This window comes from Elaeis guineensis, chromosome 2 (genome assembly GCF_000442705.2).
Source record: "Elaeis guineensis isolate ETL-2024a chromosome 2, EG11, whole genome shotgun sequence".
NCBI lineage: Eukaryota > Viridiplantae > Streptophyta > Magnoliopsida > Arecales > Arecaceae > Elaeis > Elaeis guineensis.
The window spans coordinates 16,341,209-16,353,811 of record NC_025994.2 but is presented as its reverse complement, the minus strand read 5'-3'; the positions used below and the strand labels follow the sequence as shown (position 1 = coordinate 16,353,811).

The window sequence follows — 12,603 nt, the reverse complement described above, 5'->3', positions numbered from 1 at the left end:
TTTCTCCTGTCTTTGTCTGTTTTCTTTTATCCTTGGATGATGATGCATTCTCCCAACCAACCCGGCCAAAAAAAAACAAAATAAAAACCGTAGGGAATAACAGGAATGGAAGTAGGATGTGGGATGGCAAGATGACGTTTGTGGACGAGGAAGCAGTACTAATGAATAAAGATGCCGTTGTTCGTTCCCACCTCCAAAAGCTGATCCAAAACCACCTCAATATTTCCCTCATTCCTATTAAATTAAATACTAAACAATTTCTGACCCCGACACGCACACTGCCTCTACTTTGTCTTGACGTAGAAGCACACTCTCTCTCCAATAAGCGAGGCACCATCTCTTATCTCCCACCCATATATTACTTTAATCCACACCACATACTCTATTCTGGTTTCACTTCATTCGCTCTCCTCCTCCTCTAAGGAACCGAGGTTCTCTTCTCTTCCATTGCTCTTCTTCTTTCCTCCTTGCTTCAAGTCATCGTGTTCTCTAGTTCTCATGAGTTTTATTGGCTAAATTTGATCACTGATTATCCATCTTGGGCAGTGTTCTTTATCTTGCTTTTTTTCTTGAAAGGTGATGGGTTCTTTCTCATTTTTGATTATGTTTGAGTGTATTTGCATGCATATGTACATATGCTTACGTTAGATGTTTGTATGTATGCTCATGGAAGACATGATTAGAGTATGTGTTTAATAACTCGTTGTTCTCTGTTTACTAGTATGGATTGGATGCTAGATATTAGGCTGTGAGCTTGCTAGATTTGATATGATTTTTTCTTTTTACTGATGTTCAGATCATCTGATTTCTAATTGTTGATTCTGTTGATTGTCTTGAATTGCAGAGGTGAGTTACGTCGCAGCCGTGAGCATGGAGATCACCAATGTTATGGAATATCAGCCAATCGCCAAGCAAAAGCTGCCTAAGATGGTCTATGACTACTATGCCTCTGGTGCAGAGGATGAGTGGACTTTGAACGAGAATAGGGAAGCATTCTCTAGGATTCTGTAAGCTTCTTCTGTTGATGTTTGCTTTTATTGATTTCATATTAGATTTTGTGCTCTTCTTATAATGATAAAGATGATCCAAATTCCAAAACTGATTCCTGTAGCACTAAAGCAAGAAAGACGGTCTTTTGTATTGATGTTATACCAGCAAATGCTCCCTTCTTTCATAAGCGGCTTTGGTTTAACACTGTCCAAAGGAACTGCACTTCTGGACATTATTCATTGCTGCAGGACATTTCAAATATTGTCAGTATATCTCAAGCACATGATTCATTTAGTGCTTGATGGTGGTGGACACCAATTTTAGTCTCTATTTTGGTTGGTAAATTATACTAAAATTCTTATGTTCATCTTTATTTTATAATTTATACTTAGGTGGGAGGCTATTGTTTTTCGTGTAGTTTCCTTTTGATTGTGTCGCACAGATAGATGTGAATGAGATTCTTTCAGAACTCTCATGGCAAGGTCAGCAGTTCATCCTTGCCAGAGATAAGTTTTGCATGACACGTTTAGAATTATTTTTTTTTTTAGATGTCGCATTATTTAAAGTAGAATTCATATGGCAAAGCTGTAGTATGAGGATAATTATTTATGAAGGAATGAATCATTTTGTAATTAAACATAGAAAATATGAAATCTTGTCAGCTGCAGGATGTAAGATTTTTTCCCCATCCTCTGTCTTATGTTTAAACTAAGAATTTCATATCTTTCAGCTGGTTAATATGACGCCAGCGCTAAGATAACTGTTTTTCTCCACTTTCTTTGAAATCTTTATGTATTTCATCTTTTCTGACATACTGGAAGGATGGGTGGCATGAAGGAATATATCACTGAAGAATTACCATAAGTACGCGCGGTTGTCAACTCTGTCACTTGCTGGATCAAACTCTATTTTCTTCCTATGCCTTTCATTGAGCACATTATCTTTCATCTGTTTGATATGGTGTCAATACTAAGTTAACAAAAGAGTTTGTCCCTATACTTTTCCTCTTTTCTTTTTGCAATAAGATGAAGATGCCTTATCTCACTGTGTGGTATGCATGCGTGTTGTTTCTCACCTTTGGTTGTCTTTAAAATGGTACAGATATGTAATGTGCTCCATCTTATATGAAAATTCCAACAGATTGTGCTTCAAAAACTTTGTATCATTAGCCAGTCTACACTAGGATTCATCTTACCAAACCTTCGTTGACTGTGAACTAGGTTTCGTCCACGCATACTTATCGATGTGTCCAGAATTGACATGACTACAACTGTGCTTGGTTTCAAGATATCAATGCCAATTATGATTGCTCCCACTGCCATGCAGAAAATGGCCCACCCAGAAGGTATATGAATCCCTGATCTTGTATCCTTCATGTTTGCACCAAGTTTTAGGAATTTATAATAACTCCATTTGGTGCTTTAAGCCTAGCTAGACTCAGTTGTTGGATGTAAGTCCTCAGTTTCATACTACAATTTGAAAAACAAGATGCTGTATTCTTGTGTCTCAATTTTTCAATTCTACCTTTTCCCAACATGAATGGATTCTCAAAGTATTGTACAAATTTTAGCTGCTTTTAAAGAAATGAGGGTACTATATTAACTTGAGTCATCTTGTTGACTCATGACAAGGTTACAAGTTACCTCACATAGCAAATAGTATTTTGCATGGGCTGGCTCTTAAGAAAAGGCATCTGATGTTGAGTCTGATATTATGCCTCAGGAGAATATGCGACTGCAAGGGCAGCATCAGCAGCTGGCACCATTATGGTTTGTCATTGCCTTTTTGTACTTCATAGTTTAATGATTTGAAAGTAACACCACTAGCAGAACTTATGCAGACTCCAAGAATAACTTGCCTTTCTGTAATTGGCTAAGAGACATCAGTTTCTGCTGCCAATACAAGCAATAATCACTACCAACGCATAGCTGGCTTTCAGGAACCTTAGCATATTATATTGTTGATGAGAAAGACATCTTGGATCTAGCTTCAATAACTGTAAAATTTTAGATGCCTCTCCATTCAAAACTTTGTCAGGAATGGATTCTTGGTTGTTAGATAGCTCATTTGTACTTCCTCTCCAATATTAACTAACCAAGAAACAAGAATAATGCACATGGAGATTGCCATTGGCAAGAACACACATTTTGTCTCCAATTTCTGCATGTTTTATTTATGTAGTTTATGGTAAAAGTTTCCATTGTATACATACTTGAAACCGAGTCGAATCTATCTCAAGCTGGTTAGGCAAAATTCATCTACCCTAATAAAAGAAATGATCGCTTCCCTGCCGAACAATTTGTTCCTTATAATGAATGCTGAAATTTGATCAGATCAGGATGAGAATTCAGTTGGTAGAATCCTGCCCGAATAAAAATTCCCAGCTCTGGATTCAGTAGTCAGGCTATCACTCCTTTCAGGAGCTTTATGTATTTGAGTCCTGTTTATGCTTCGCCAGTTTCATTTTGACAAAATCAGCTTCCACACCTTGCTTCACAAACATACTTCATTCTAAAAGGAAGGAGGATGGACAAGATGCAACTGAAGGACATTACCATCCGAGATGGTTCATTACCCGCTTGAATGCCACTCCTAGAGCCTCAGAAACTGTTGTGTTTCAAAATTTTATTTGCTTTCTGATACTCTCTTTTGTATTCATTTACTGCTTCATGAAATGAAACCATGGGAAAACCCATGCTACCTCTCAAATAAAAATTAAAAAAAAAAAAAAAAAAAAACTGGCTGAAGCACTTTGTGACCAGGAATATGTAATTGCAGAATAGGCATTGTCGTATATGAACTCAGCATGCCAGTGCTTCTGACCTTGTAGGTTAGGTTTTGTAGTAAAAATCAAAGAATTGAGATAACATCTGTAAATCCTGACTTGGCTGTCTGCCAAGTTAGTTGCAGTACCTCAGTAGAGCTGTTCAAAAAAGAATCTTCCTTTGAAAAAGTATGCATAGTTTCATGTCAAGCTTCGTCCGCTTGCTAAATGCCACGTCTACATCAAAAAGCTTACTGCTTCTATTGCTCCTTTCTCAATAGGAAAAAAGAATGCTGCCTATTTTCAGAAGTAAAAGTCATTGTTCTTTTGTGCTCCGTTAGACATAATTTTGAGCATATGCCTCTCTCTCCCTCCCCCACTTTCAAACCCCAGACTTATCATTTTTTTCAGAGTAATTATTTTTACTTTATTATTGTTTTCCTATATATCAAGTATATGTATGCTTGTGTGACTTTGATTTGCCAATTTCAACATGACATGTGCACAGTAATTATGTTTTTATTCCTCCATTTGTTTCTGTAGACGCTGTCATCATGGGCTACTTCCAGCGTTGAGGAGGTTGCTTCGACAGGACCAGGAATTCGGTTCTTCCAGCTCTATGTAAATATTTTCTTCTGCTTTATTATCATTTTTGTTTCTTAGTACTCTTTATATGTTTGCTGTAAATTTTCCTAGGATTTGTTTGTTCTCATCATTTAGTCTTTATTTCTTAGGTCTACAAAGATAGGAATGTAGTTGCACAGCTTGTAAAAAGGGCTGAAAGGGCTGGTTTCAAGGCAATAGCCCTCACTGTCGATACTCCAAGACTTGGGCGCAGGGAAGCAGACATCAAGAACAGGTATATCCTAATTAATCACTTAATTTCTTCGACCGAGTTATATCTGTAATAATTGAGACTGTTGACTTCTGTGGCATTTGTTAGTCAGAACTAGTTAATGCAAGTGTTATCTGCAAGGTTTTTGGACCTAAGACTCTGTTAACTTGGTTGCACTCGATCATAACTGTCTTATAAAATTATCTTTCCCAACATATCAGCCATGGATTGATTCATAGAAAAGCAAGAAGAAATTGGCATAAAATTATTCACTAACTCCAACATACTTGTAAAATTGTCGAAATGCAATACCTTGAAGAGACATATAAAGAAGTTGCGAGATTCCACTTTGTCACAAAGGCTGACGTCAAACGCCAGTTGCAAAGTCTTAATACCTCGAATCGATGCTATTCGTCTATGCTCTTTCAGGTTTTTAAGAAATAAATCTCTTCATTTGTTGTTTGTACAGATTTACCTTGCCACCATTTTTGACACTTAAGAACTTTGAGGGGTTGGACCTTGGCAAGATGGACGAGGTGAGTTCAAATTTCTCATCCAATTTTAACTCTGTCTATCAATCTCACTAATACATTTGTGGTATTGTGCAGACCAATGACTCTGGGTTGGCATCTTATGTGGCTGGACAAATTGATCGATCACTAAGCTGGAAGGTATGTCAAAGTTATTCGGTCGGTGTTTCATTACAAAGTTATTACTAGCCTCGGTGGTTTGGGATTTTGACCACAATCAAATGAAACATGCCGCCAAAAGGCAGGGGCCATGTGAGGATCAAGTTATTGCTGTACCACCTGTTGAAGCAGTTTAGCAAATAATTCAGGTTGCTTTACTCGCATTATGCCCAGCAGAATGATAGCGTTCATTGTTGGTTTGAAATTCAAACACCTAAACACTTCCATATATGTCCATTATTTGTCTATATAAGACAAAATGAATTGATTCTTAGTTTGGAATTCCAAGTTTGTCATGGTAATAACCCAGAGCTGATTTAATCTGTCATTTTGGTTAGTAACAATTGAACCGATGTCTCTGGTTCCTATAGTTGTCTCAGTTCATGAAAAACATATCAATCCAATATGACCCTTCCCCAGTTCCCCCCCTTAAAAGCTTAGGAAATTGTAAAATTATATACTACCTCTTTGAATGCTGATTTAATTAAAGGTGGCACCAAATTTTATCACTACATATAAGTACTTCAGTTTAACCTTATGTATAAATTATCTTTGGATCCATTTCATAGTTTTTAACATATTTTTGCAGCCGGCGGTCAATTTGATGTCAACCCTCCACTTTTTCATCCAAGCTTAGGACTGGTAAAGACAATGTTAACAAATTAACCGATGGGCAATAAATAAAGTACATGAAAGCAAATTGCATGCGGGAAAAAAATAGAATCTTAGGATGGAGTATGGTAAAACTAGGAAGGATAGATTAAAAAAATTAATATATTAGAGAAGCTGTATGAGTTGCAGGACAAACTGATGGAAAAACAATTGGTATGGTATGGATATTTACAACGAAGATTTGAAGAGGCTGCTGTGAGAAGAGGTGGTTTCGTTTGTGTTGAAGATTGTAAGAAAAGAAGAGGAAGGCATAAATTAACATGGATGGAGTCTATGAGGAAGGATATGGAGAAACTTGGAATAACATCAGAGGTGGCCTTGGATTGGAATACTTGATGGATGAGAATCCATAGAGCCGACTCCAAATAGGGAAAAGGCTAGGTGATTATGATGATGATATATATCCACGTGTACACATATGCATACATTCAATGTCTTGATTTGTAAGAAGAAAAAAGTACATAAATCTAAAAAGAAGACGTGCACACACACTATAATAATGTTAGTTATACTTTATATTTTTCATTAATTCTCCAATCCTTTCTGAGGGTGTTTGCTTTGGATCCGGACAGGATGTTAAGTGGTTGCAGACAATCACTTCTATGCCAATCTTAGTGAAAGGAGTTCTCACTGCAGAAGATAGTAAAACTTCTCTTTTTGTTGTATTCTGCTCCTCCTCCTTTTCTTTTTGAAAGAAGTCCATACATGTAAATTAATTTTTGATTTAACAAATCCAGCAAGGTTGGCCATACAAAATGGTGCAGCTGGTATCATTGTGTCCAATCATGGAGCTCGCCAGCTTGACTATGTTCCAGCTACTATCACTGCTCTGGAGGAGGTAAATTTGCTTATTATACCAGCTCTAGTCTGTCTAACAAAGACAATCTACTCAACTATATCAATTGCTGAAAATCTTTTATGTGCCATTGTTAGTCTGGATGGACTTCTTATTACAAATTAAGGCATGGTTTTTAGCACGTAAGATGAAATAGCCTTGTGCAATCTTAGTATTCTGGATTCTTCAAATATATTGTATGAAAGTCCATGCTCGTAATATCTGCTGAAATTTATGATACATCTTCATGTTTATTATTCAGTTGTCACTACACATCAACACCCTATTAGGCATTTAAAAAAAAAAAAAAAAAGATTTGACTTATGCTTTGAGTGGTGGTACATTCAGGTTGTCAGAGCTGCACAAGGCCGAGTTCCTGTCTTTCTAGATGGCGGTGTTCGCCGTGGAACAGATGTATTCAAGGCTTTAGCTTTGGGAGCCTCTGGTATATTTGTAAGTATAACTGGAATTGCTTTGGTAGAGAACACAGCATGCAATAGGAATTGGCCTTTTAATATTTTTCCCTATATTGTTGTTTCCAGTTGCATGATCATCATACCCAATTTATTTAGGCATTAGGTTGGCTATTTCTTTTGCTCTCTTTATTTTCATCATGCTGCAAGGATTGGATTTGATTCTAGTATCTCACACTGACTTCAGATTGGAAGACCTGTGGTGTTTTCTTTGGCTGCTGAAGGTGAAGCCGGCGTAAGAAAGGTGCTTCAGATGCTTCGCAACGAGTTCGAGCTAACTATGGCATTAAGCGGTTGCACCTCACTCAAAGCAATCACTCGCAGCCACATAGTGACTGAGAGAGACATGCATCGCCCTGTAGCCAGGTTATAAATCACTCTCCATCCAAGGACAGAGAGCTACAACACATATGCTCTTGTTGTAGGATGATTTCATTTTCAGGAGCCTATTTGTCCAGGGGACATAATTGCAATGGATTCCAGGAATCCTATATTTTCATATACTGTTATAAATGCTGCCTCCACTGTATATTCTTGTTATTAGATACCTATTCACCTTAGCATAAATTTCAAATTTTGGAATTTGAATCTGCTTGCTGGAATACCTACCAGATGCTGGTATGATGGCATGCTAATGCTTTGCTATTTTATGATGTCTACAGACTAGTTCAATTGAAAGTTCTATTCTACTATTAATGAAATTTGCTCATCGAAAACCTTACAAGAATCATTTAAGTGTAGACTGGCCGTCTGCTCACCTGATACTAGAGTTGTTAAGGAGCATTATTTGAATGCTTTACAGGGATTGGTGAAATGTTTGATGCAAATGCCCAGATGGTCTATTGCATTGGCTGTGGATGCCAGTAGAACTGTCCAACTTAGAATTAGAAAAATGAAAGGCAAAACAACAATCATGTGCTCCTCTGCTTTTCTATGCCCATAATGATAATTTCTGCTTCATTGGCGCCCTAAATACTCAACCTTTGCGGTTGGTTAAAAAATAATTGAGTTTAGGTGGATTATACCAAAAAAAATACATACAGTAGGTGGAGGAATTAAAGTAGGACTTTGCTACTCCACTTTCATATCCAGACTCCATGCAGAGAATGTTTGGATGGAGTGCCTTCTCCATAGACAAGAATCATATGGGGAGCTCCCCTTGGAAAAGCTTTGAAGTTATGCATGTGAAACCAGAAATTTTCTTCAAAAATGTGATTCTTGTTTTGTTAATATTTTTTCATAAAAGCTTGTTGCTCAAGCTGACTTCCAAAGAGAAACTTTAAACCTTGGGTCATCAGGGCATTAATTTCAAGCCTCCCATGTACATGTGATGCATGTGGAATGGTTGACATCTTGCACCATGACTATTTTTACTTGGGTGAACTTTTGCTAAGATATAAGTGCATGAATAGTTGTCATTTCAGGTACTAAATGCGACCGAGATTTGTTTGAGAGAATGATTTATATTAAAGAAAAAAAAAAAAGTTTGAGAGAATGATGGGAATGGGAATGATCCAGCAATTTATTTCAAGGGGAATGAAGTGAATACAATCATAGGATCCTATCCATGAGAAACATATGTTTTCTTACAAATAATAAGCCACTACATCTAGCAGAATATAAAGAAGAGGGGGTGGGGGAGGTGTTCAGGAGAGGAGCATATTTTTTTCCCCCTCTTTTTTCCTCCATATTATGTGGTCCCTAAGAATTGGAAAGGGGGAGAGGGGTGTCAGTAATTTAGCTAATTTCACAAGAGAGCCCAGTTTCATGCTTAGCAGCCAAGTTCTGAACCTTTCCCATTATACATAGTAAAAGTAGATAAAAATAGATTATTGGAGTAAAAGCACTTTTTGCTCTTGAAGTTCCAATTGTTTCTTTGCCTCCAGATCAACCACCATACAGCCATCACAACTAGATCCCATCCTTCCATGAATTGTTTCATTACTTGAGATGAAATATAAAAGAAAATTAACAGCAGCTATTTGTCTAACGGTGACATGTGATGCGCATAGATGGTAATTAATCAAATTCTTCAGCCTGGTTTATTCTTCATTTGAATTTAGTCAACTTGAAAAATTGATGTAAATCTTTAAAAAAAATTAAGAACCAATGGTACAAATAAGTGCAAATAATAATAGTTAAAATATTAAAATAGAACCTTTAAGAAAAGGAAAGATGGGAAAATCCATCCTCTATTTCATTTAGACCTTGAAAAGGATTGATACAAACGAATTCTCTCAACAATGACATATGAGCACGTCCTTCACATAAAAAACAATACCTAATTAAGATTGAAAAAAAATATCCCTTATTCATGTGATTTGACCTCAATCTAATTGTAGTGCTAAAACTAGTCTTATGCACTAACTCCAAATCCAGTAGATGAGTTAGCTAGCCTAGTTTTAAGTCATTATATATATATATATATATATTCAACTATAGCGGTCGGCACGGGAGGGAAGTTTTATTATCAAAAAGGCATACTATGAGGTCCTGATTGCCCATCCAACAGCTTGAGAGCCAATAAGCTACTCATTGGTGCAAAATTTTAGATCGTGGTAAGTCTAGATCAAGTGACATGCATAGGGCATAATTTATTAATTTTTGTGTCAATTGGCCTATGGATGCTTACCTACAGAAGCAACTACTGCAGTCTGCTTGGCCTTTCTTATTAGCTTAACAGAGCTCAAGAATGAGAAAAGAAAGAAAAGGCCAACGGCCCAAAATGAGGACCGTTACAAGAGAAATTCTTTGTGCACCATGAGCGGTGGAGAAAATTCGATATAGTGCATACCGTTTCATGTGATTGATCTACATAGCCATCGCTTTTGAATGTATAATTTAATACTTGCAATTTTACTTTTTTATTTGAAAAATTTATATGACGAAAATATCCCTACTCTTTGAAAAAAATTATGACATCCTATGATATATTGTGGCTTCCTATATGCAGGATGTCATAATATGGTTCAGAAAATTATGACATTCTATAGTATATTATGATATCCTACAGCAAATTCTATATGTAGAATTTATAGTATGGTCCAAGATATCATAATATGGTCCAAGATGTCATAATATAGAAAGAGCATTTTTGTCCAACTACTTTTTAATGCGTATTGAATGCTTGTAGTTCTGTTTTTTCGTTTGAAAATTTTGAATGATGAAAATATCACTACTTTTTTAAAAAAAATTATGATATCTTATGACATATTATGACATCAAAATTATAACTTTCTACCTACAGAATGTCATAATATGGATATAAAATGTCATAATTTTTTTTTTAAATAAAAATATTTTTATTATTTAAAATTTTTAAATAAAAAAATAAAATATTAAATATTAAATATATATTAAAAAATAATGACTAAATAAATCAATCACATAAATATATCATATTACATAAAGTATTTCACCTGATACAATGGAAGCCCAGCTCGAGAGGTCCAAAATATCATTTTGGGACCCATAAATAATGACTTGACAGCCAGTCATCCTACCACTTGTACCCCAAGAAACCGTGAGGATTCTTAAATTTAAGTTGGTCTAACTCCTTTCGTCAAAAAAAAAAAAAAAAATGTTAGTCTAGATCCATCGGCGCCCCAAAAATTTAATAAAGTCAAAAATTCCACCTAAGAAGACTGGAATCGGTCCCATTCTATCGACATGTTGGGAGTTGTTGTAACTTGTTCCTTGATTTTTTTTTTTTTATATTGAACCTATTCTAAAGGATGGTTTCTGGATGTCGTAAGGCCAACCTATGGTAATCTTTGGATTCTGATCTTCCTGCACTCTAGATATGATGGCTCATTTTCTTTTTTCTGATTTGAAGTGCTGTTGACTAATGTGCTTATTTTCCTCTTGACCAACTTCTAAGGCTGCTTATGCTCACTTATGTTTCAAGATGATGATGTGAAACTTCATGACCCTGTATGCTGTTGTGGCTTGTGTGCTCTCCTTTCTACTATCCCTTCTTTATTATGTTTGGCTATGTTTTGCTATTGGGATGATAATGGAGAAGACTTGCAGTACTCTGAAGTTTTTGCTTGAAGCTCCCACATACTGTTGGTGGCTAAGAATACCCCTCTCTATTGCCATCACTTTTTGAATTTTTTTTCTAAATCTTAAAGTTTGTTTTCCATTTTGATTTTTTTTCCTCTTTCTCTGGCAAGTCCCAAACTTTTATTGGGTGTGCTTGTCAAAGTTCTTGTTCATCTATATATTCATCTTTTTATAAATTTTACTCTTTGTTAATAAAACAGGTGACTAATGGTGATATGCCATTAGTCTCCATCTTCCTCAAAAAAAAAAAAAAAAAAAAAAATTCTATCTAAAAATCCAGATATTTAAATAAAAATGGGCTCAAAAATATATAAATACCATAAGAGTCTTTAATCTATTCAACGTGGGACTATCATTTGTTAAAACCAGGCAACATAATATCCTTAATATGTAATTCCTTGTCCACATGAGTTGAGTTTTGTAACAACGAAAGAGATTTTTTCTGTAAAAAAAAAAAGAAAAAAAAAAGTAGATGCATATATGTGGCAAAATATATGTACTTTCCTCGAGCTAATTACCACAAAACCCATGGAATGAAGGACAGGATTTTCTCTTTTTCAGTCAGAATAAATTGGAGGACAGCACACTGATGAAATTAAGGATCATATCATCGTTATATTAAGGAAGATACTAAAATGGAGGATTCAAAGACTGAAATAAAATCTTAGAGCACGTGGATTTCAATAGAGTATACTAAAATCTAGGGTGATGCATTTGATTGACATGTTCCAACTTATATGTTAATCGAGTGCTCGACTTTCATGCTCTTCTCACCTCCTAGATATTGTTTGTGAATAGGTTTGGTCTATGTGAAAAGACCTGATGCAACCCCACAACACTGTGACAAGACTAGTTGATGTATGATGTTTCTCTGGCTCTTGCGGTTCTCACACACACACACACACAAAAAAAAAAAAAAAAAAAAAAAGAGGGTGGGGGGGGGGGGGGGGGTTTGTCTAGGAAGGAATGATGTGAAATTCAGCTTTTAATTTTTTAAAAATGTGACTGATTTCTATAATGTATTCTTTAATTTCCTTTTTAAAAGTATACCATTTCCCAATTTTTTTTCCTGAGATCTATCTTTAGACTAACTTTTTACTTTAAAAGGTTCCATGTGATCAGATGGCTCTTTACTCATGCCACCTCTCATGAATCCAGGATCATGATAATTCCACCATAATCCATTGAAAACAACCAGAGGATTTCTTTTCTTCTTCCTTTTTTTTTTTTTTTTTTGATGATGAAAAAAACAACCAAAGGATCTTAACATGCACAAAAAG

The 12,603-nt window shown here is 35.7% G+C and overlaps 1 protein-coding gene across 2 annotated transcripts; it reads left to right on the top strand.

The window, feature by feature from the left end:
• Positions 1-275: 275 nt before the first annotated feature.
• Positions 276-7,848, top strand: LOC105059510 (glycolate oxidase 1). 2 transcript variants are annotated; one of them, XM_010942833.4, is made up of 12 exons: positions 276-431; positions 845-1,007; positions 2,211-2,335; positions 2,713-2,759; positions 4,298-4,375; positions 4,489-4,613; positions 5,059-5,125; positions 5,198-5,260; positions 6,523-6,592; positions 6,688-6,788; positions 7,134-7,238; positions 7,446-7,848. In XM_010942833.4, exons 2-12 carry the CDS (start codon positions 871-873, stop codon positions 7,629-7,631), a joined length of 1,104 nt encoding a protein of 367 aa, XP_010941135.1. In that variant the 5' UTR covers positions 276-431; positions 845-870; the 3' UTR covers positions 7,632-7,848. The 2 variants fall into 2 exon arrangements, with proteins under 2 accessions (XP_010941135.1, XP_010941143.1); XM_010942841.3 differs by lacking the exon at positions 276-431 and adding an exon at positions 438-576.
• The last annotated feature ends 4,755 nt before the right edge of the window (positions 7,849-12,603 follow it).

Excerpts from the sequence above, each read along its gene's own strand:
- LOC105059510 (XM_010942833.4), top strand. The coding sequence starts at position 871 with ATGGAGATCACCAATGTTATGGAATATCAGCCAATCGCCAAGCAAAAG. Across the intron at positions 1,008-2,210 it reads GAAGCATTCTCTAGGATTCT|GTTTCGTCCACGCATACTTA; the intron begins GTAAGCTTCTTC and ends ACTGTGAACTAG. Across the intron at positions 5,126-5,197 it reads ACCTTGGCAAGATGGACGAG|ACCAATGACTCTGGGTTGGC; the intron begins GTGAGTTCAAAT and ends GGTATTGTGCAG.